At 41.3% G+C, this 22,725-nt stretch overlaps 1 protein-coding gene and 1 long non-coding RNA gene across 2 annotated transcripts; one reads left to right on the top strand and one right to left on the bottom strand.

The window, feature by feature from the left end:
- Window positions 1-561: 561 nt before the first annotated feature.
- LOC122617377 (motor neuron and pancreas homeobox protein 1) lies at window positions 562-16,228 on the top strand. The gene is made up of 4 exons (XM_043793221.1): window positions 562-1,833; window positions 3,792-3,977; window positions 9,803-9,999; window positions 15,945-16,228. Exons 1-4 carry the CDS (start codon window positions 906-908, stop codon window positions 16,179-16,181), a joined length of 1,548 nt encoding a protein of 515 aa, XP_043649156.1. The 5' UTR covers window positions 562-905; the 3' UTR covers window positions 16,182-16,228.
- On the bottom strand, window positions 14,972-22,012 carry LOC122617378. The gene is made up of 3 exons (XR_006325948.1): window positions 21,762-22,012; window positions 15,833-16,168; window positions 14,972-15,777 (listed from the first exon to the last, which is right to left on the bottom strand). It is a non-coding gene; the product is annotated as an uncharacterized LOC122617378 (long non-coding RNA).
- Between the last annotated feature and the right edge of the window lie 713 nt (window positions 22,013-22,725).

The following is a 22,725-nucleotide window of genomic DNA, read 5'->3' as shown; positions in this document are numbered from 1 at the left end:
GGTGATGCTGCGAGTGGAATCGGAATGCGGAGGGTTGAACGCCGTGCCGTACCCCCAACCAAAAACCGAAACTCAATCTGACACCGAAACTGAAACTGAAACTGAGATTGTGCGACGGAGGGCCAGTCGAGTCAATTTCGAAATCATTCGCTAGTCGTAGGCCTAAACAAGCGGACACGCGCGGGTCTTCATTCACTTCGATATTTCCCGGCCACGGATTTATATAGCCATATAGCCTCGTTCTCGTTCAAAATCGCTTATGCCAAGTGTGTAGTTGCTTAAAATCGGAAAACGATTTCGTGCTCAACCGTTCGTCAAAATTGGTTTCGTGCTTGTGCTCAGAAAGGATTCAAGATCTTACGATCACGAATATACAGAATTACATATTTTGATCAAATCGTGATCGGAAAATATATAAATACTAAAATCTACATTGGAAACTCTAAAACTTAAAACAATTCGAATACTCAACAAGGAACTGAATAAATTCTACAAGCAGGATTTTTTGCAAATAATTTGAGTATAAATTTGGTAAAGAACTTCGTAAAGTAAAGGAAATAACAAACAAGTTCAAAAATAGTTGCTATAGGAGCTGCTATTCCACAATTCACAACCAAACTGAAAAGCCCAGATCGCTACGATTCGATCTTCTCCGAGTGACGCCCCATCCGTAGACCGATCCCAAGCTGGGTAGTCCATTCCTGAGCATTACGCCGGCGGGTGGCAGCAGCAATCCCTCGCCCACGCCCCCACCGCCCGACGCCAAGGTGGCGGCCAAGCAGCTGGCCCAGAGCTTCCAGCTGTCCGCCAACTCCGCCTTCAACTTGGCCCTTCCGCCGGCCTTCTACCGCGCACCACCGCAGCAGCACCCGGAGTGCCTGGACTACGGCCACGAGGCGCCCGAGATGGATCTGATCAATCCGTATATGCGCCACCACAGCTTTGCGGCCGCCGCCCAGGGAAGTCCTCCGTCGGCGGCGCAACGTCATCATTTGGCGGCGGCCATGAGCAATGGCTTCGCCGATGTCCATGCCCATGCGATGGCGGCGGCGGACTACCAACAACAGTTGGCCGATTACCACAGTGCAGCGGCGGCAGCGGCCGTCTATGCCAACAACAACAATAATAATAACAATAACAGCAGTAACAACAACAACAGCAGTCCGCTCATGCTGCTGAAGGCGGCACATGGCGGGGGCCTAAAGGATTCGGACTCGCCCTCGACGACACCGCCACCCGCCTCCTCCAGACTCCACTCCGACTCCTCGCCATCTCCGCGGTACGAGCACAACTCCAGTCCCGGTGTGGACAGCGCCAAGTCGTATGCCTTGAGCCAGAGGAGCAGTGGAGCGGAGGATCCGTGCCAGACCAGCGAATCCGCCAGTCCGCCGCCGCAGGGCCAGAACGACTACAGTCCCGAGAACCTCAGCAGCCAGAGGGCGAAGTTCCAGCACCATCATGGCGTGAACCCACTGGCGTTGCACAATGCCAACCACGTTGGAAACGCCGGAGGTCACAACAATAATAACCACATGGATCACAAGCTCCCGCTGAGTTTTCTCGGTCCCCCGCTGGCCGCCCTTCACTCGATGACCACGGAAATGAAGGGTCAAGGAGTCGGCGGTTCCTCGGCGGCGGCAAATGGCTTGTCCTACGGCCACAGCCCGAACTCGCATCTGATCAGTGATCGCGGCTCCGGTGGCAGCTCGTCGTCCTCCTCCACCACGACCACGAACACCAACAGCCAGGGTGCACCCAATCCGCACGGCATCGATACCATCCTCTCCAAACCGCCGCCGGTCACATCGGCGGGTCTAAGTGCTTTAACAGGAGGTGAGTAATGGAATCGGTCTTATATGCGCTGACTAGTTTTATTGGCTAGTTAGAGGTTGTAACAAGATAATTATTAAAAACTTGTTCGAGGCAGGAGGTGTTTAATTACATCATTAAACGTTGGAATATCAAGAGAGTAGGAAAGTTTTCAAAACTAATTTAAAAGAATTATGTGAAAAATTTGATAAGCTTTGAACTTGTTTAAGATGTTTATAAAAACAAACATTTTAATAAATGATATAGATGGTGATAGATATTTGATATCGGATATGATATGATATATGATAGATATTTTACAATTTTATTGAAATAAAATTACAGTTATCATTTAAGTGTAAGACAAAAGATTTAAATCTAATTATAAATCCATGTTTTCAGAAAAATGTAAAAGCTTTTGAAAAATATAGAAATTTATTTTAATCGTTTATAATTAATATTAATTCGTTTCCACCTATTTTTATTGTGAAATATTTTCAAAACAAGTTAAAATATTTACAAAAGCCTCCACTATAAAGTTACATTAATTATTATCACTATTCTTTCCATTTTTTTTAGACAAAGAAATAATAGTAGTAGTAGAAGTTATACTGCAAATTCGCTCCCCCAATTCAGTGCACCAAGGCGTTATGCAACACTCAAAAAAAAAATCAAACACAAATCAATAGATATTATGTATGCACCGAACTCTCACACACAGCCAACGAAAAAATAAGATATATTTTAAATGCTTCAAAAACTCGTTTCGCAAACCAAACAGAAAAATAAAAAGGCAATCCCGTCGAACAAAAACGACCGAAAATTGTTGTTTTGTTTACGAATCCGGTTTGGCATGATTCCATATGATTCAATAAAAGCCAATCCCCAGCCCACAACCTCCCCCCGCCCCCTGTCATTACGGCCCCCTCCCCCGGGTCCATTTACCTAATCAGGGCAATTTGGGATATTGGGTACACCGTTTTCTACGAAGCCCCAAAATGGTTATAATATCCAATTGCAAAATGACCACAAAACGTAATGAGATACGCGTTTTAACGTTAAAAATTGCAGCAATTAGTTGTCAAATTGTTTGTAATTAAATCAAAATGACACACGAAAAACGTGGTCTATATGGGAAATAAATGGAGGTGGGCATCTGAATCTGTGGCGCTGTCGTTTCACTAAAATGATTTGGTTTTTCAGCCTCTCTGCCTCGGATTTTTTTTTTGACTTTTTCACTGAAAAATAGACCAATTGTGTGACATGACAGTGGATTGAAAGGGGCGAAGGTGGGGGGCGTGGTCGACAGGGTGCTGACAATTTGCCATAACATTTTAAATTATTTTTAACGAGGGCGTTTATGTGATTTGCTTCGTTCATTTGGTTTTTTCTTTAAACGATTCGGTCACCAGCGACGTAACTCGTTATTTGACAAATTATTTAATGGCCTGTAATTAATTCGAACAAATTCCTCATTGTGTGCTTGAGTTCGCCATGAGTGGGCAGAAATATTGGCTTAGAACAAGTTGAGTGAAATTCTCATGAGAGGGAAATAAACTTTTGAGAGGATTAGTTAATGGGTTGGCTATATTATTTTGATTATACTCGAGCAATTCATTACCCAGTAGTTTCTACTTATGTTTCAGAGCAGACAAGTAAAATAATGACATCGGAAAATAAATGAATTATATTAATATGGAAAATACTCTTGAATGGTTTAAAGCTAATTGGGCTTGAAATCTATTCAAATAAAATTGGTCATTTAACTTTATTATTAAAAAGTACAGATACAAGATACTATAGGTGCCAATTATCATCTACAGAATTCAGTTAGTGGGAGTTTAATAATAAATCTCATTTCATCAATAACCAATAGTATAATATAAAAGATCATCGTTATATAATTGATTATATTTTCTGTTTTAATATTAAACTGTGGCATTACTAACTATGGTTTTTCCATCCATTTCTTCCCCCCGCAGCTGGCATTCCCCGCTTCTCGATCGCCGCCGCAGCAGCGGGAATGGCGCAGTATCTTTCGCAGAGCCAAGGAGCGCCATTGAAGACCCACGCCGGACACATAGTGGACCGCACGCACCTGTACTGGCCAGGATTACAGGGACTGGTGGCCAATCCCATAGCGTGGCGCGAACGGCTCTCCAACACGAGTAAGTGGACTGCAGCTTGTTAGCAAACAATCATTAATTTGCAATTGATCCGCGCATCGGGCGCGTAATTTGGTATCGATTGTGAGAGGGCGAGGCACACCTCGTTGCGATTTCCACTTCCTGTTCGGGGGAGGGGATCGAATCGAATCAGATCGGTTGGGAGAAGGGGGGATCTGGAGATCTGGCGATCTGGGGACGCGGCGAAACCGTTAACAAAGCGCAGCGAATGCCCAACTAATGATCACGGTGATCAGGCGATGGGCTTCTCAAGTGATTACCAATGCGGCTTACAACGGGGGCAAGTTGCATTGTCCGACTCATTAATAAGTGTTGAGGAACCACTTTGACACGATCAGCGGGCTCGCAGAGCTCTCTTTCGGCATGACTCCACACAAAAGTCGATAATGATGGCGATGATGATGCCGGGATGGGATGGGACATGGGATGCCAATCCTCCCTTCTTCTTGGCCATATGAAAAATTAATTTACTGAGCGGACGAGCCACCGAGCCAGCGAGCAGGCGATTTCTGATTTCTGATCTGGTTACTTCATTATTACATCTATTTATAGGCAGCGCTAAGCTCATTAAGTAATGTGCCACCAGCTCGAAACTCGTTTTCCTTTTCCAACATCCAATTGTTTATTTGTTTAAAGACCCCTCTTGCTCTTCCTCGTCATCATCACCATCACCATGGTTCGCATTGGCAATTGATTTGATTTAGTGCTGTGGGCTACTGCTGCTGCTGCTGCTGCTGCTGCTGTTCGCCTTTTAATTGCGGCCATGACTGGGCACTAAAGTCTTGGCCCACAACTCGGAAATCGTTCACAATTTTCTTGCATTCATGCGATCGTGGAAAGATGGAAAGGTGGAAAGATGGAAAGGGGCACCTACGGATTCGTGGCACAGACGCTGTGTTTATGTTTGGCTTGTGTTCGATTTGATTTCTGAAGTGTGTCGTTAGGTGGCGAGGAATTTTCACGCTGTTGGTAGCTCTGTGGGCAACATTAAGCAAATATTGATTTAATTGATTTGCTAAACAGAGCAGCGAATGCTTGGGTACATGGATTGGACGGGGAGACTGGTTAAAGTCAGCAGAAAATTGGGGATTTTGAAAAGTGGTTACATAAAAACATATATATAGATCCATTTACTATTTATATACGAAAGAAAACATGTAGAGAGAAATGAATAAAAAAGTATTGGTTATAAGAAAATTATAAAGAGAGCACTTTTAAAAATAATTGGAATAAATTTCCTAAACTCTATTTATCCTACCAAAAATATCCTAAAATCTTAAAGCTACTTCTTTATTATACATTTGGTCTTCCTTACCGTACAGAAATCAATACATTTATGTTCGAAAATCGAAGTCCAATTCAACAAGCCATAAAATTGAATTGAATTTGAAAAACATGTTTCAATTGTCAGTTGCTGTGGCTCATTGTTTCCACATCATTTCTGTTTTGGTTAACTTTGGCCACGTTTAACATTCTCATATTTTCCCTATTTACATAAACATACAACCATTTCTTATATCCATTTTTTATTTATCTGTGTATATACGTACGTATTTATGGCTGCAAAGATGCGACAGCTTGTGGGTCCAGACGGAAAAAACTTTCGTTAGTCGAAAACAAAATGTTTAAGCAGACTGCCTCTACGAGTATATATATGTATATATATAATGTATATAGGAAGATAAAGGCAGACACAGACGCTGCGAGAATATGTTGCCACATTATTATCTAGCTGAAACAATGGGGGGTGGTTTGTTTAACTCCACTCCGATTTTCTTCCTTTTTATCCCGAAATGGAGCAGCTCAACACACACACATATTTGTATGTATTTGTGTTTATGTGCTTGTAGGCTGTCATGTTAACAAGGGAGAAAGCTTTCTCCGCTGCACGGGTGTGTGTGCGCATAAAATGGCCACACACACAAACTCATTTGAATTTGTTCTCCTGCCCTCGGAAGTATGCTAAGATTTTTTTTTCTGCTATTTTTCAACACATTTTATTTGTTATTAATAATGCAATTTCATTTGATTAGCTTTTGGGTGGCATTGTGGCATTATTTACTCTTTGATTAAGCCCGGCGTTTTTTTTATTTCATTTGGTTGCATTCCACCTGTTTATGGTTATCAACGCGTTTATTTGTATTGTTCATTATCAATATTTGCCGTGCAATTCATTAATGCAAATTTATTGGCATTCAATTTGTGCTAGTTCATTGCGGAATTTTATTTAATATGATTGAAATGGATTAAGCGGGGCTTACATAATAGTTGATAGTGTGCATGGAAATTGTTCGGTTGACTTATCATATCGTATGCGGTAGGTTAGTTATCGCTGTGCAGATACAACGGATCAATAATATGGGGCAATCAAACTAGTGACTTGCAACTAGATACATATATAATGCAAAATTCTAGCCACTATTTCATACCACTTTTTACCATATCCTTCAGTGCTGACTTTTATTCATTAAAAGCGAAATGAAAATAAAGCGTGTAACCGCATTGTGCTAATTAAATAATTAACTTTGGCATAAAAAGTAAATACAGGACGAGAGAAAATGAATCGTAAATGCAGAAGAGGACGGCAACTGAAACCGCAGTCTGCGTTTGACACAATTCATTAAGCTTAATGAAGACAGCAGAAAGAGACGGCACTAGCCTGTCTAGCTGTTGCGTTTAATTAAAATTCAAGTGGCATTTTCTGTGTCATCCCCCCGGAATTCCCCCCTCCCTTCCCTTAGCTCCACGTAAAACTTGTGCTTTAAGCATATAATCGGGCATAAAACAGGCCATAAAACACCGTACAAGACACGAGGGAGAGACAGGGACGGCAGCAGTGGCACTTAATGAGGCAACTTACATATACACATGCATACACATACAACCGCATACTACCTGGGGTATATAAAAAAGGTGCGGATTATCCGCCCCAACTGGTGTGTGCGAGGATTTTACTGCTCCACAACCAGATTGGCATTAACATTTTACAAGATTGTTACATCAACGTGAGAAGAGACGGAAAATGATTTAGGTTGCAGGGACTGGGATTTATAATGAGGACACTCATCTTAAATGGTTAGTAATTCAGCAAGCGAAATGTGTAGTAAAATGAAGCATATTCCAATTACAAGAAAAGGAATTTTTATATTTAAATGTTTTCTTATCTCTTTGAAATCTTGTATTTGCAGTTGCAATGAATATTTAAATACTGCTTGTACAAAATGCATATTAAAGACTATTATCTCGCATTAGCTGCCATTTCCTCGATTGAAAATATAGACAGACGAACGTCAGTGTTGATATTAAAAGATGATCCCTTGTCCATCAACATTTGGTGTTAACGATTGTCTCGCTAAAGTCATTCCATCCTCAAATCAAATTATCCCGCCTTTCCTCGTCTATTGCAGCATCACACCCGATAATAAATGGCATTTTAATATTTTCAATAAGGGAAACATTTACACAAAACAGCACACGCCCACCTAGAATTTACTTGCCACCCCACGAAAAAAAAAAGGAATGACCAAAAAATATTAACGCCGTAAAAATATTGGCAGTAAGGAGTAACAAAAAAAGTAACAAAAAATTCTATAGCAGCAGCAAGGAATTCGAGTGCTGGGGGGAAAAAGTGCAAATGCAGCGATGCCAACAGGGTGACTTATGCGATTATAGACAACTGCCAGTGCCTCAATCGAAGGGCACAGGGGCGTGCGGAGGGGTCAGGAAAATGAGGGAAAAACAAAAAAAAAGGCAGCAGGGGCGGACCATTTTCATTTCATTGCATTGCGTTTGAGGGCCGTGACATGAGCAAATAAACGCTTCATATTTGTCGGTTATTTATGAGGGTCCTTGCAGGACGCAGCTGCCAACCGCCAAGGAGCCCAGTCGGTGCGAAAGAGACAGAGAGAGAGAGTGGGGGGTGGGGGCAAAGCGAGATAGCTATACGCAAAGAGAGTAAAAAAATTATCACTGCTACAATTTTTCTTGCAAGGGATTACGCTTGTTACATGGCGCATCCCCATCCAAAGCGAAAGTCCGCGGCAGATACCCTCGAAAAAACCCATCCCCCTTTATTGACAAGTCTTGTTAAGCTCCAGAATTGTCTGCGAAACGAAAAAAAAAACAAAAAGCGTATAAATTTAATGCCACACACATTTTTATTTGGCCAGGCTTTTCGTTTTCATAACTCGAACATGGCAGCAAAGTGGTACAGATTGGCAGCTGCGATTGAATTGAAAGGGAGAGTGTTGGCTTAAAGCTTAGGAAGTCATTAAATTAATAAATATATATTATACAGTTTAGTCATAATCTAGGTATTTTTTTACTATTACTACTTTACTATTTTCTACCTTTTTTTTCCTTAACTAGATAAATTTAACGCAGGCCGTTTAATTGCAATGCCATTCTGTAAGACAACGCACATCCTCCCATTATATATAATTTTGCATAGTGCAGGGTCTAACCCGAATAAAAAATATCCTTATCTATATGAAAGCTGTTAGAAATAACAATTTAAATTAATATTTCTGCGCAAATGGCACCAAAGTATCATAAAGGGACACAGAGTTTCAACCCAACGTGGACCGAAAAAAGGACCACCCCTTTCGAGGACAACGGCTGTCTGTGGCTTTACCTTTTAGCAAACCCCATTTGCCTGCCGCCGGATGTCCCCTTTTGGGCTCTGCCCTGTGCATATTTAGTTAAATCATTTCACATAATTAGGGATCATTTAATAATGGGGTGACATTAATTGAAAGCACACACACACACGCACACCCTCAACCCACCACCTCCACCTCCACCCACTGCCCTTTTTGTGCCATTCCCACCGCTACCGTTTAATTTTATGACCACCCTCCGTGTCCACTTGACTGAGTTTACGAGCCAACAGGGCGCACGTAGTGCCCCCTGGCAAACCCCCCCGCCGACGACCATGACAGTGCCCCTTTGCTGAGGGGCGTGGCCGTCGAATGGGCGTTCTGTTTTGGACCACTTGGCTCGCTTTTATTGGCCTCTTGCTGTCGTCGTCGTCGCTTTTGCTAATTGATTTTAATGAAGGCTCCGACGACCCTCGGCGGCAAAAGTTTCCGTGTTCGCCCTTCGGGCTCCTTGTACCATAAATTGCTGTGGTCAATTTGGGTTTGTTAATTGGGCAAACGTGTGCATAGGGATCTTTTCAGTCTGCTCCTCGGAACATTCATTTTCTTACCAAATCGTAATCGGAGTGGAATTACTAAACGGCTAGAGAAATTCGTAATAGCTAAACAAAAATATGTTGAATTGGCAGATCCCACTTTGTACTAGAATTAAATATCATTTTTGACTGAGAAACATTTAATTCCTTATTCAGAATGTTGAATGTTCCAAAATTGAGTTCCAAATCATTTAATGTTAGTTGACAACCCCCAAACACCTTTTCCAGTGGCAGTGCCCCAAAAGTTTCTTCCCAAATTAGCAGCTGTCGCCTCGTAAACAATTAATAAATGTCATAAAACTTTTGTGCCGCAAAAAGGAAACCGCTTTACAACCACCCCACGATGCGCTAAACAACTTTGTCCCCGTCTTTACGGTGGCATTATTTAACAATTCATTAAAACAATTTTCGGGGGCGATGTTTAAATTCTGAGAAACGCTTGTAAACAAGGTACTCAAAGTGTTTCAACTGCTGCAATTTGAAAAGTTTCGAGACAGTATGGAAAGTAGCGAGAAATTTAACAACTAAATTTGGTATGACGGGAAAATTCGAATTTCTGAATTAAGATTGTGCAATTTATTAATATAATTTATAAATTTTCCCTCCTTTTCAGTGTCCGCCAATCTGTCCCAATCGCATCAGCACCACCCATCGAACGACAAGGATGGCAAAAAGAAACACACCCGCCCAACATTCAGTGGTCAGCAGATCTTCGCCCTGGAGAAGACATTCGAGCAAACCAAGTATCTGGCAGGACCAGAGCGTGCCAAGCTCGCCTACGCCTTAGGAATGTCCGAGTCGCAAGTTAAGGTAAGCAAACATGAACGGGAAACCACCAAAATTCGGGGACTCAGACTTTTAGCAAATGCAAATTAAAAACTCATAAAATGGGCGAATGAGGCAATCAACCCGGACCCAAACCACACAAAAATAGAAAACTGACTCGGCAAAAGGTGAGCAGGAGTAAGCGGCACTTCGCTTGTTCTGCCCCTGACTTTTCTGACAAATTTGCATTTTTATTGAAAGACAAATCTCGTGGATTTTTCGGCCTTACCCTCGAAATACAAAATGGCGCCAATGGGTCTCGATGGGTCTCAATGGTCCCCATTCTCAATTCTCTCGGGGAACGCGTATTAAAGGCTTAGTGCAATGTGTTATCCTCCACCATTTTAAAGTTTCCTTTTTTCCGACCACACAGCGCCGAAAAAAAAGGAAGGAAATGTTATCAACAAATAAATCCTTTGTGTCGTCAAATTTGTTGTCATCAACTTTTGTTGTAATCCGAAACGGGGAAACGCACGTGTCATGGTCGATGGTCCGTGGAGCCGTCGCGTGTCGCTCGGGATTTTGAATCCTTCGCCGCGTATCTGTATCTGAGTTACAGGGAACCCTGTAACTCTCGAATTAGTCGTAATCCAGGCAAGTTAATTGGTTTGCGGTGGGTTAAAAAACGGCAAAAGTGTTGGCGTTTCGAAAAAAGTTTAAAGATTTTAGGGACAGTTTCATATAACAGAATTAAAACATAATCTTAAAGAATGGTTTTAATAAGTGCTGTCGTATGTCAGTTACTTAAGTTGCTAATTAAAAAATATCAAGTGATGGACCAAATCTGATGCCCTGCTAAGAAGGACATGTGTGCCCCATTTGCTCGACATCATCTCTTCCAAATGTCCCCCAAAGCAAAAGCGATACCTTTTCTCACCACACAACTGAGTGCAATCAGAAGTGGAAAAGAAATCACGTTTATGATGAGCAAAATGATTAATTGCCAAAGAATGAGGCACAGGACAGACAGGGACAGAGGAAGCGAGGGAACAGAGATAGAGATAGATAGATGAACATTCAGGATTGATGGCTTGAGCTGCAGCTAAATATGCGTCATTTTGTGCTAAGGACTAAACAGGACGAACAGGGAGCGGCGGGCGGAGAATGCGCTGATGACGAGTACAAATGGACAGGGAGATGGATGAAAACTGCAGGATTTCGGGTTGATTCTGGCCCCAGCATTTTCCCAGCATTTCCCCCATTTTCCGCCGTTTTCCCCGGACTTTCTCCGCGCTGTCTCAACGCGTCTCTCTCTGATAGACATGCCAAATGACTGCATGACTTTTGGGTGAGTGTAAATTAAATTCTGGACCCGGGATGGCACAAAATGCAGAAGGGACAACGACAACGATGGGCAGCCTGCCAGCTTCATACATATTCAATTAGTGTGCGTGCATGTGTGCCAGTGTGTGGCAGTGTGTGTGCCAGTGTGTGTTAGCCAGAGCCAGATGAAAAACAGCCATGACGATGATAGTATGCAAATTGACAAACAAAAAGGCAGAAACTGGACAACAGCCGCCCCCAAAAACCAAGCCAAATTATGACAGACAGACAAAATGCAAAGTGGCAAGTGCACTGAGAGAAAAGCTATGTTTCCAACGAATAAAACTTATTTACAAAATGTAGTAAACAGCTTGCAGGGATTTGGTATCTGGAAAAAGGTTAAGTTCTTTGTTTGAAAATCAAATATCGATGCTGAATTACCAATGTTTCAAAAATCTATGTTGTTTAGGCAGTTATGATTTTTTTCCATTTTAAAATTATAGTACATTTTTCTACAGTGCACGTGTTTGACAGTGGGTGGTGGTCAAATGATCTTGACAAGAATAATTGCGCTGTTATCATAATTAAAACCGTTTTTGGCCACAGACGGCGAACGAGAGAAGGCGACTCCTTTCGTCCTTCGTTTTAGCAATCATTTAATGCAAATGGTCGCCATTTTGTACGCTCTTATGAGCGGGAGACTTCCGATGCCACGCCCCCAACGACTGCGCCCATGCCCTCTGGTGAATTATAGCGTCTGCGGCCATTATTAATGACAGTCCATGTGTTTGGGGGGCATAGTTGGGAGTTAGGAGGTCCATTCGGAGCAATAAAATTATTGCATGTTTTGTTGTTATAGCTTTTTCGTGATTTTTGCCCGCTCTTCTCCCTGGTTTTGCATAAATGTAATGGCATTTTGGTCCTGATTGTTCAGTCAATGTATGTAAACACTTTGGTCGGGATTGTTTTGCAAATAGTAGGTGGATAGAAATAATGGCAGAGCAAAGGAGGAGCTGCCATTTGATGTAATGGGCTTAAAGCCAAAGATAATTTGGGGAATTAATTAAACGTGGGTATGAGCAATTAAGGAAAATGTTCATGTTGGCTTCAATTGTTGAACACATGTCACGCAGCACAGATTATATACAATGTTAGGAGCTAGATACTTAACCTTAATTGCAGAAGTAAATGTGTAAAAATAAATATGAAAGATCATATAAATATTTAATAGAACTTCATTTAAAGTTTGAGAGCCTTCAATACAAACTTTACAACTTATGACAAGCTTTTAGCAGGCTGTTTGCTATTTGCTAATAACAAGAAATCAATTTCCAGGAAAACATACATATGCATAAAAGAATATGTTTGGGAATGTGGCTGAGTGCCAATGGCTACAGATGAAGACAATATTTATTATGGTCTAAAATGGCTATTTATGATCTGTTTCTTTCGATGAGACAAAGATCGGGCCGCATAATTAGCACCGGCATAATGAAAGCTTATGGACCAAATCCGATTCGAGGCGACTGTCAGAAGTGACAGTTTGGCAACGACAATGGGCCACTGCCGAAAACTGTCAGTTCAACGGGCTGACAATGGGCAGCTTCATAGAAACTTATGACAGAAATGGGGAATAACGACTAATTGATTTCGTTTTTTTTCTGAGGTGATGAGGAAGAATTCTATTGTGACTGGCTAATGGATTTGATTGTGTGTTAATGAATGGGCTCGACCAGGAATTTACATAAGCGCTGAAGACGATTTCTAGGTTTACCGAACAATTAGTCGAGTATCCGAAAAAATAAAAAAGGCAACCAAAAACGGAATGCACTTTTATGACTCAAGCGCTGAGCTGGCTTCAAGTTTATGGCTACAAAATACGAAATCAAATAAATCACAAACTCACATAAATACGGAAAGCGATCCCCATATAAAGAGCGAGGGCGAGCCGGCTATATGGATACGGAAATTTACGAGCCAGAACTACAAAACACACCAGCTCGCACTGGCTAAAATAAATAAATAAAAATTCTTTGGACCAATAGGAGCGAAAAAAAGATAAAAATTGAAAAGTCGAACGAGGTAGGAGCCAACTTGTCAGATGGCGATGTTACTCCTACCAAAAAGGCCAACTGTATTGGCCATCGGTGTGCACGGTGTGCGCGGCCATGTTGTAAATTTTCATGACTTTTAAGTATCCCCCCATCCACCTCATCCCCCGCACAGGACGCGTAAACAAATAAATTTCCAATTTGCCCAAAGAGTCATATATTTCGCTTTGAGGGCACACCACCACTCTGCGAAGGTTTGCTTTTGACAACCCGTCCGTTCCTACGAAATTTACATAACATCCTTTTTATCCTTATCTGAGGGCGAGGGCGGGGGCGAGGGCTCACCTGACGGATGGCCCAGGAAACGGGGACTCCCGCTGCGGTGCCAAAATGGAATATGTTTTATAACGTTTTCCCTTTGTTTGAGCCCTGTTTCGGTTTTTCGTTACCTTTTCGTGTTTTGTTATTTTTGTTTGGAGGTGCTGCTCCTGCCGCAATAAATAAATCCCAATTCGATATCGCAGCGTAACGTGACCAAGTCCAATTGATTGCCACAATATTTGATTGACTTTGACATGTTGGCTGTCATAAATTGAGCTCGGCTCCCTTGACCATCCTCCTGCATCAGCTACTTCTTGGCCATCTATCTATCTATCCTTACCTGCCAAGGCGGCTTCTAAGTTCTTGGCTAATACGCCCGACACGGTGGCCATAAAAGTGCCGCAAACAGTTGTAAAATTTCAGCTTGGGTTTCGCATGTGGGTGTCCAAAAAATAAAAACAATAAATGGCTACTGAAATCAACTTACCTTCCTTTAAAAATTTAAAAGGTTTGAGGGAAGAACAAAGAAACGGAAAGCTACACGTACATAGTTTTCAGTTTCATACTGTAAATTTTCTGTAATCACTTAAAACAAAGGTCTAAAAATTTGTATGTTTGAAATTCTAGTTTAAATCGCTCGAATTTTCCGCAGCCAAACTAAACATTTCTTTAATAGTCAGCAATCTGTTGTCATTGCAACATCAACTATGCTTTAGTGGGTGCTAGATGACGCATACACCGACGTTATGATGATGATGATGAAATGGGAGAAAGAGACGTGGAAAATCGAGTAGCGCTGGGGGATGAGGGGGAAAAAAGGAAAATGCCAGCAGCCACTTGCCCCAAGCTCAATTTTCCTCTTTGCCCATGGCTCAGTGGCAAATCCCGCAGCAGCATGGACACAGATGTTACCAAAAAATAATGACCATGAAAAGCAGCCTTAATGATGCCAACTAATGTTGTTGTTGCCGCTGCTGGCTGGCTGTCTGTTGTTTTCCCGAGCACCAAGACACTGGGAAACTCTCGTCTGTGCACTCTCCCTGCGGCTTGTAACACACGGAAAATATTAATCGTATTTTTATTTCGCATAATGTTGCAAATAATAATTACACAAATGTGCAAATGAAGTTGTAAATTATCCTGTATCTGCTTTAATTGCACCTTTGGGCTCTGTGGGGTTCCGCGTTGATTTCGCCATGGTTGTGGGCCAAACACTTAACCAAAACGGTTATGACAGTCTGGAATTGGTAATTAAGTTGATCTCCTGATAGGGCGTAACTAAACAGAGGTTTTAAGAAATCATTGTCCTTAAAATATATTTTATATTGAAGTTTTATAGCACATTTTTTAAGCTTTCTTATGAACTGTTTTAATATTTCTTCAAAATCATTTTCCAAATTCCAAAGACTCTTCTTACATTAAGTGCCCATTTATACGCCTTGTTAATGATTCTAACTGCAAACAGCTACCAAAAATCTGCTCCATCATCAGGCAAATGTTGAAATTATGCCGATTTTGAGTTTGAAGCCCCTGCCTTCCGAGTGGCAGGCAGCTGAAAGCTGGAAAACGTGCCTGGGACTTGCGATGGGTGAATGTGAATCCGCTTTTAAAACAGCCATGGGCGTTGGGGATGGGAAGGTCGAGGATGGGATTTTGGCCAACATATGTTGCCACAGAGCGAGGCAAACGAGGCCGGCAAAATGAAGCGCAGCCAAAGACGTTAGTCATGGTTTGTGCATAGTTTTTGCCGCTGAAAACAGTTGCTGCTGTTGCTGCTTTTGCTGTTGCTGCTGCTGCGGTTGATGTTGCTTCTGTGCTGTTGCTGTTGCTGCCGGGCAACATTTCGCCATTTGGCTGTCCAGGGCTTAATATTGTCTTAATTGAGGGTTAACCGGCGTTGATGATGCGACTTATGGGCTGTTGCTGGCTCGTTTGCCCCCATCCCCCAGGGCGACTTAATGACTTTGACAATGTGACTCGCCTAATTACACATGGACAGATTTTTCCGTTTTAACTTAAGCGTAGATAGAAAAAGATATAAGTATAGAGTTGATATTCGCTAATCAAATAGGTAATTACACGTTTCTTCTCCTGTAAATATTGGATAAAATAAAGGTTACATCAAAACCTTTGATTTTCTAAATTAAATTTGCGTACATTTTCGATTAAAGTCTTATAATCACCTGAGATATAATTCTTTCGAAGCTCGTTTGATTAGGGTCAGCACTAGGAATATATCAATAACATTTTATTTGCCCCTCACTAAAGCGTGATTCCTTCTCGGTTTTGTTGCAGGTCTGGTTCCAAAATCGTCGCACCAAGTGGCGCAAACGGCATGCGGCGGAAATGGCCACGGCCAAGAGGAAACAGGACGACATGGGCGGCGATAACGATGGCGATTGCAGCGAGACCATGGACAGCGATAACGAGAGTCTCGATATGGGGGAGTCCCCGGCCCAGAACAAGAGATGTCGCAGCAACAGTTCTGGGTCCTCGCAGCAGCAGCAGCAGCAGGATAACTATCGTCATTAAAACGAATTTACAAACTATGCAAGGACATGGACTCGCAATGAAATGGAATGGAATGGATTGCACTTAGAATAAATTTGAGTGCGCCAGCGCCAGCTAATTAGCTAGAAAGCCCAAGCAAAAGCAGCCAGCCACAAAAGCAGCAGCAGCAGCTAGAAACAATTTCAGCTAAATGATTTGGGTTCAGGTTTTAAGGTTTTGCCACTTTACCGTCTTCTGAAGACTTCATTTCTCCCCCTTCCCCTCCAGCAACTCTCTTACTTATTTCCCCACTTTGTTCAATAGGTGTGTAAATATTTATGTTAGTTTTTTAATGAATACATTTAACATGAAGCTTAATTAACGCCACTATTTAATAAGCAAATCGAACGGAGTTGAGGCACTGGCACAAAAATTAAACTGAATTTATTACATATTGTATGTTTAGTTTCTAATCCTTAACTCTAATGTAATTTCGTGCATTAAAACCGACTTTAGTTTATATAATTAATAAAATATATATACTATTAACTATGCTAACTGAGATTGCGCAACAATATTCACAATATTGATGATTCGGGCGCAAAACATGATGATTAACTATTGCGGTAAATTATATGTAAAATGTATTTAAATTAAATTGTAATTTTAATTATTTCAAATTGATAAAAAATAAAATGCAAGGAAAATATTAAATTCTGGTTTTAAATTGATGGTTTTATTGGGTTTTCGCTTTTAATTTCTGTTTTTTATGATAAGCTTATAAATTTGAGAAACAAACTGCAGGAATTAAAAGTTTATTTATTATTGTAAAATTGAGATTAAGTTTGTGTGTATATCACAGCATTATAAGAATGCATCCCACAGTTTTGATAGATGGAAATATAGTTGCAAGAGAACAGGTGATTAGGGCTCATACAACAACTACGATTTTAAGGTTAGAGAAAGCCAAAGAATTCTGTAGGATTGTACGAAAAAAATCCGATCAGCCTATCCTCCTACAAGGGAATTAAGAATTGATTCTTCTGGTTTAAGACTCATAACAATTACAGACCGGAAATCTGCTTTAGACACTCCTCGCTTGCAGTCAATCCGGTAAGAGAAGTCAGTCAAACGACAATCCGTCAAACGGACAAATGGACAAACGGACAAAGTCAAAAGGATTAACTCGAAAGTATTTCTGGCCAACAAGGTGCAGACAAATGAATTGTGGAAGCGAAAGGAGAGGGCGAAAACGTCACCCGAGAATAAGGCAATGTGTGAAAAGAATCCAACTAAAACCGAAAGATTGATTAACTGTCAATCAAGTGAGCATATGAGTAGAAAAGATTGGACAGCCCATGAATGGAATCGAAGCAGGTTGAAGTCGTAGCGAGAGGGGGAGAGTCGGGGGAGTTGGCCAATAACAATAAATATCATTAAATTATGTATGCCCTCCAAGGTGTTATGAATGAATGGGGCAAAAGTCTGAATGCAACAAGTCTGAATTGAAACCTGGCGATGGAAGCGTGAGTAACGAGGGAATAAAGTATCTGAATAATTATACATGAGATAATGAATTTCCCAGTGGAAAATGATTCCAAAAGTGTGGAATTGATACTTATTTTAAGCTGAGCATAAACTGATTATTAATTGAAATCTTCAAATTTCATTTCAAACGCTAGTAAGATGAATCTAAAAGTCTTTAAAGTCCATTAAGTAACTTCACACCGAATTGAGAAAATACCAGAGTGAATACTCGAGCATCTGAACTTCCATTGAGCAAATAACTCGATTACAATGGATGGCACCTCCCCAGAGAGCTATTAAACGCAAAAGGGGCTGCACTCCTCCACCAAGCAGTCATCCACGAATGGAAAACTATCCCAACTATTCATGATACACAGACCCACTGAATCGAGACTGGCTAATGACTCCGCACGCTGACTGTTGCAACTACCGAACTGTGGACTGCCATTGTTGACTCGCTTCTAATGGGGCACCCACATTAATCATGCTTTAGCAGCGAGTGCAATGGCAAACAATCGGTATCGGTAACTCTTTTTGGGGAGGCGGGTCCGTTTAAAACGCCATTAGCATACCGGCGATAATTACCAAGGCGAGCCATTAGCGGCAGCTCAGAAAACAGCCGCCGTATTACGTGATATTCATGGATGAGTCTTAGGATCGTAGATCAAATACCCGAAGAATGGATGGCATTGTACACTCGGCGAAATTCGCCAACTCATTGAAAACCATTGAACCTGGCACGTTTTCCATCGTTTTCCATCGCATAAAAGGCAATCGGATGAAGTTCCGCACAGTTCCGGGCAGGTTTTCCCCGGTATTTCCACCTTTGTCCTAGTACGCGCCCAAAGTCAACTTCCAGCAATTGACGAAGGAGTGTGAATTGCCTTTGAATTTGCCATTTCGAATGAGGTTCACTTTTTCGCCAGCTGCGCAGGCGTCCGCACAGAAAGTCGAACGTGCTCGTTTTTGAGGTTCCTTCTCCTCAGTTTCAAATCGAATCCGATCGGTTTCAGGTAAATCCGGTCTAAGCCGCTTATTGACTCTGAGGTTAATAGAAATTCGGCAAAAAAAAAGCAAACAATAAACTGGTCCTGTGTGCGAACGTGTCCCTGGTGGACAATTTGTCTTAGGACCTCAGGCCTGCTAATCTGCTCGCTGAAATATTGCAAACTGACTCTGAAACGGGGCTTGCCAATTCGGTTTGTTTGTGTTCCCGGTGTGTCAAATATAATTTGATTAATTGCTTTATTGTTTTCGGCCAGTGGGAGAATGCTCAACCGTATTGGCATTGCATAAGATTAGAGATCTTAACAATCATACACCTAAATGGCTTAGTGGCTGATCTGGATCGGGTATTTGAGGGATTTCAATAGCTTAGCTTGATTATCATTTTTTAAGGTTTTCTTGTTACCATACAAATTCTTGAAGTTCTTCTTTAAGTATCCGGTTGAGCGATCTTAAATTCTCTTTCTAATTTTCTAAGTTCTAGCACAACCATTAAAGCAATCTCCATTTTCGAAACGGAATCCAAAAGAAGCGAATGCCGTGTCTCCTTGAAGTTCTCTACAACCTTCAACAAAGTTGAACAACACCCTTTAAGGAGCTTTCCTCGAAAATCGATAGAATAGGGAGTCGGAGACCCGCTCCCTTCAACAAAGAGAGTGCCGGGAGAATTACGAGGAGGAGCTGGCAGGCGAATATGTGTGCTGGCCATAAATAGCACGACAACAAGGGGTCCTCGGCAGGATTGCTGGCCAAAAATGTACTCCCCAGCAGTCGGCAGCAGTTTAGCCTGACAATGACAGGCCGGAGTTTTGGAGTCGGCCATCAAAATGTCCCCCGATCGTCCGGTTCACCCGGTTCAGCCCTTTTGGATTTGGGGACGACACCTCATGAATGTCCGTGGAGTGGAGTTGAGAGAATGGCCAACAAAACATAGACACATTGGGCACGGGACATGGGGGCCACTAAATTGTCCCTCGACACAAATTCGAAATCGATAAATGATAAAAATCAACAGAAACTTCATGGAGCCTCCATCTCCCTCTCGCTCTCTCTGTCTCTCTCGCTTGCACACACCCCACTCGAATCGAATGATGGCGTCGGCAATGTCGCTTCATGAAGCTTTTATTGTCTGTCTATTTCTAAGCTTTGTACATGGACTCCACCGAAAACCAGAGCCACATAGCCATACCAATGGCAGTGGTGGGAGCGAGAGGCAGACTATTTGGTCCTGCGCGCCGGATTAGATGTGCTCTCTCTCGCACTCGCACTCTGACTCGCACTCGCCAAATTCTCGAAAACTTACCAAATTGTTTTCGTTGCTGGGGTTTTGCCGGGTGGATTCCAATGCTGATATACGAGCGCTTTTCCTCTTTCTCCCCCCATATCCTGTCTATTTTCCCGGCTATGTCTCTCCATCTCCGAGTGGGTAATGTACGATGTGGCCGTAGCCGTATTTGTAGCCGTATCCGTGAGTGGGTGTTGCTGTACGGCAGTCCTTGTAGGCAGACATCGACATTGATTATGCCGTGTTTTTCGCTTTGTTTTTGCCCTTATCCCTGTGTCGTCCTTGCTGTTGTTGCTGCCGCCAGAGCGAATTGAATTATTGTTTATGTTTATAGCAAAACAATGTCAGGGTATGCGATTTTAATGATCATTGTAGGGGCAATTTATTTATATAAATAGGGGGACTGCAAATCGGAGGGGGATGGCAGGCGTATTAAAAGATGTATTAGTTTGCGACAGTTTTCTTTCGGTTTTGTTACTTAGACTTAGTTTATTTTTAAATATAGCGACAGTTTTTAACTTTTGTATACAATTATTAGAGGTTAAGTTTATTACTGCATATAAAGTGACTGATATTATTTATTGCTATTTAATAAATAAATAATAAAAAACTTTAAAGAGTGAATTCAGTCCAAGTTATCCGATGTCTAATTAAAATCCTTAACCGCAATGCATTCTTCTAAATAAGCAAGATTTATATAGTTTCAATAAAATATAAAGATGTTATTCTGTTTCAATGTCGTGAATTTGTGTTTGCTTAAATGCAGTCAGCTATTTTCAGCACCTAATTTTCCGTACCTCTGAACACCCCGTTCAAAGCAAAATGAAGCCCCGAAAAGTTTTTAATTAAAAACCCGAAGCGATATCAGGGAATACGGTTAACTGTTAATGAGCTGGCCCCGAGGGTCGCACGGTACAGTAGCCTATCAAAAATGCAACAAACACGTCGCAACATTCAAGAAAGCAGGAGAAACAAACGAACAAAGCCAAGAAATAAGAAAGGAGAAACAAAGCGGGACGAGAAGGTCAAAATGTAATCAAGTTGGGGCAGTCAGTACGGCATAAACTATAAACCTGGCTCACAGCATCCGAGCTCATTATCTTCACCACAGAGCGGCTGTGAGCGAGTGTGAGTGGAACGAGGTCGCTTTGAGTGGAATGCTGGGAAAGGCAGGCCACACCCACAAAAGCGGGATGACAACACGTCATGCGCAAGATGGCCAGTGTTCCGATTCCGTTTCGTTTCCGCGGTGGCGCAAAAGAGAGAGGGCGAGCGAAGAGGGAAAGGGACAGCGAAGGGGAAGTTGGGGAAGCCCCATGTTTTTAACGCGCTCGACATGAAAATGAGCATGAAACGTGCGACAAGCGATGGAGTCCATTTTGAGTTTATTGTTTGATGATTTGAACATTTTATATGTGTATGTTTGGCTCTGCGTGTGTGTGTTAGTCGCTCTCTCCGCCTCTGTGTGTGTGAGTGTGCTGTAGTTGTATCTATTTTTTTAGTAATTGCCTTGATGCTCGCTAGTTACTTGGCTTAAGTTTCGTGCTATCTACCCATGAAAATAAGTTACTTCAGGCTAACACAGAAAGAAATTGTTACTTTTATTTCATATTTGAAATATACCAACGCCACCTAAAAAATCACTAGTTTAAATATATAATAATATTAACAATTATATATAATTGTAAAGCTACTAACTTCTAATCAGTAATATGATAAAATAAACCAAGTACAATAGTTGTTTTATAAAAATATCATACATTGCTAACCATAAATTGATTAAATTAAACGTATGTAGTACTTACATTACTAAATATAATAATTAAACTTTATTTTCAGTGCACTTTTCTACTCCCTTTTAAACCATCTATTTTGCTCCTTATTTGCCTAGGGCCCTTTCTTCCATCTCGTTTTGCTGTGCAATTTATTGCTCTTTGATTGACATTTTGGGGAGCGTCGAATTGCAATTAATTTGCCATATAATTCGTGCGTCACGCTATCTCATCAATTTCTATTGTTTAAACGTTTGTCACCTCCACGGCCGGCAGTTTATTAATTGTCAATTTTTATCAGTACATAATTGGCATTCAATATTCCGGGGACCTTTTTCTTTCTTAATATGCAAGTGTAACTAATCGGGTTTCCTGTTATGAATTGGGCTCGAAACAAAATTTGGTTGACAGTTAAATTTATGGGGAGGTTGTCACTTATCGCTGAGAACTAAATTTGAATGAAAAATTGATGAGCAAAAATTAATGTCTGTTTTATTTAGCTTGAAGCAATAAAGTACTTCGATAATTTTGTATATAAAAATATATATATATTTATTTAATATAAATTGTGTCACCAATGCATTATGTATTAAGCTAAAAATGTTTATATATAACAGTTATTTTTTTATAAACCAACACTTTTGAAACATATAAAAAGTAATGATAGAAAAGAGTTATTTCCAAGCTAAGCATTTAAAAGTTTTGTTATGTAAGGTTTTGTCATTTTAAGTTTTAGTCAGTCCCGACAACCCCAATCACTTTATATCCATACCTCACTTTATATTCAATGATACAACCATAAAATAGTTGTCCAACTCAATGAACTGCAGGAGGAGGACAAAAGACAGGCAATCGATGGATGCAATTGACACTGCTCTGGAAAATCTTCGACTGACATTAAAGCCATTCCGTAATTTATGGCCTTTTAATTTAATGGGTTGGGCTGGGCTGGCGAAAGTGTCCCCTCGAGAAGGACAGACCCACATGAGTTGAAAGG

The sequence above is a fragment of the Drosophila teissieri genome, chromosome 3L (assembly GCF_016746235.2).
Source record: "Drosophila teissieri strain GT53w chromosome 3L, Prin_Dtei_1.1, whole genome shotgun sequence".
NCBI classification, from domain to species: domain Eukaryota; kingdom Metazoa; phylum Arthropoda; class Insecta; order Diptera; family Drosophilidae; genus Drosophila; species Drosophila teissieri.
Note: the sequence above shows the minus strand (reverse complement) of the source record. Positions and strands in the feature narration are given on the sequence as shown.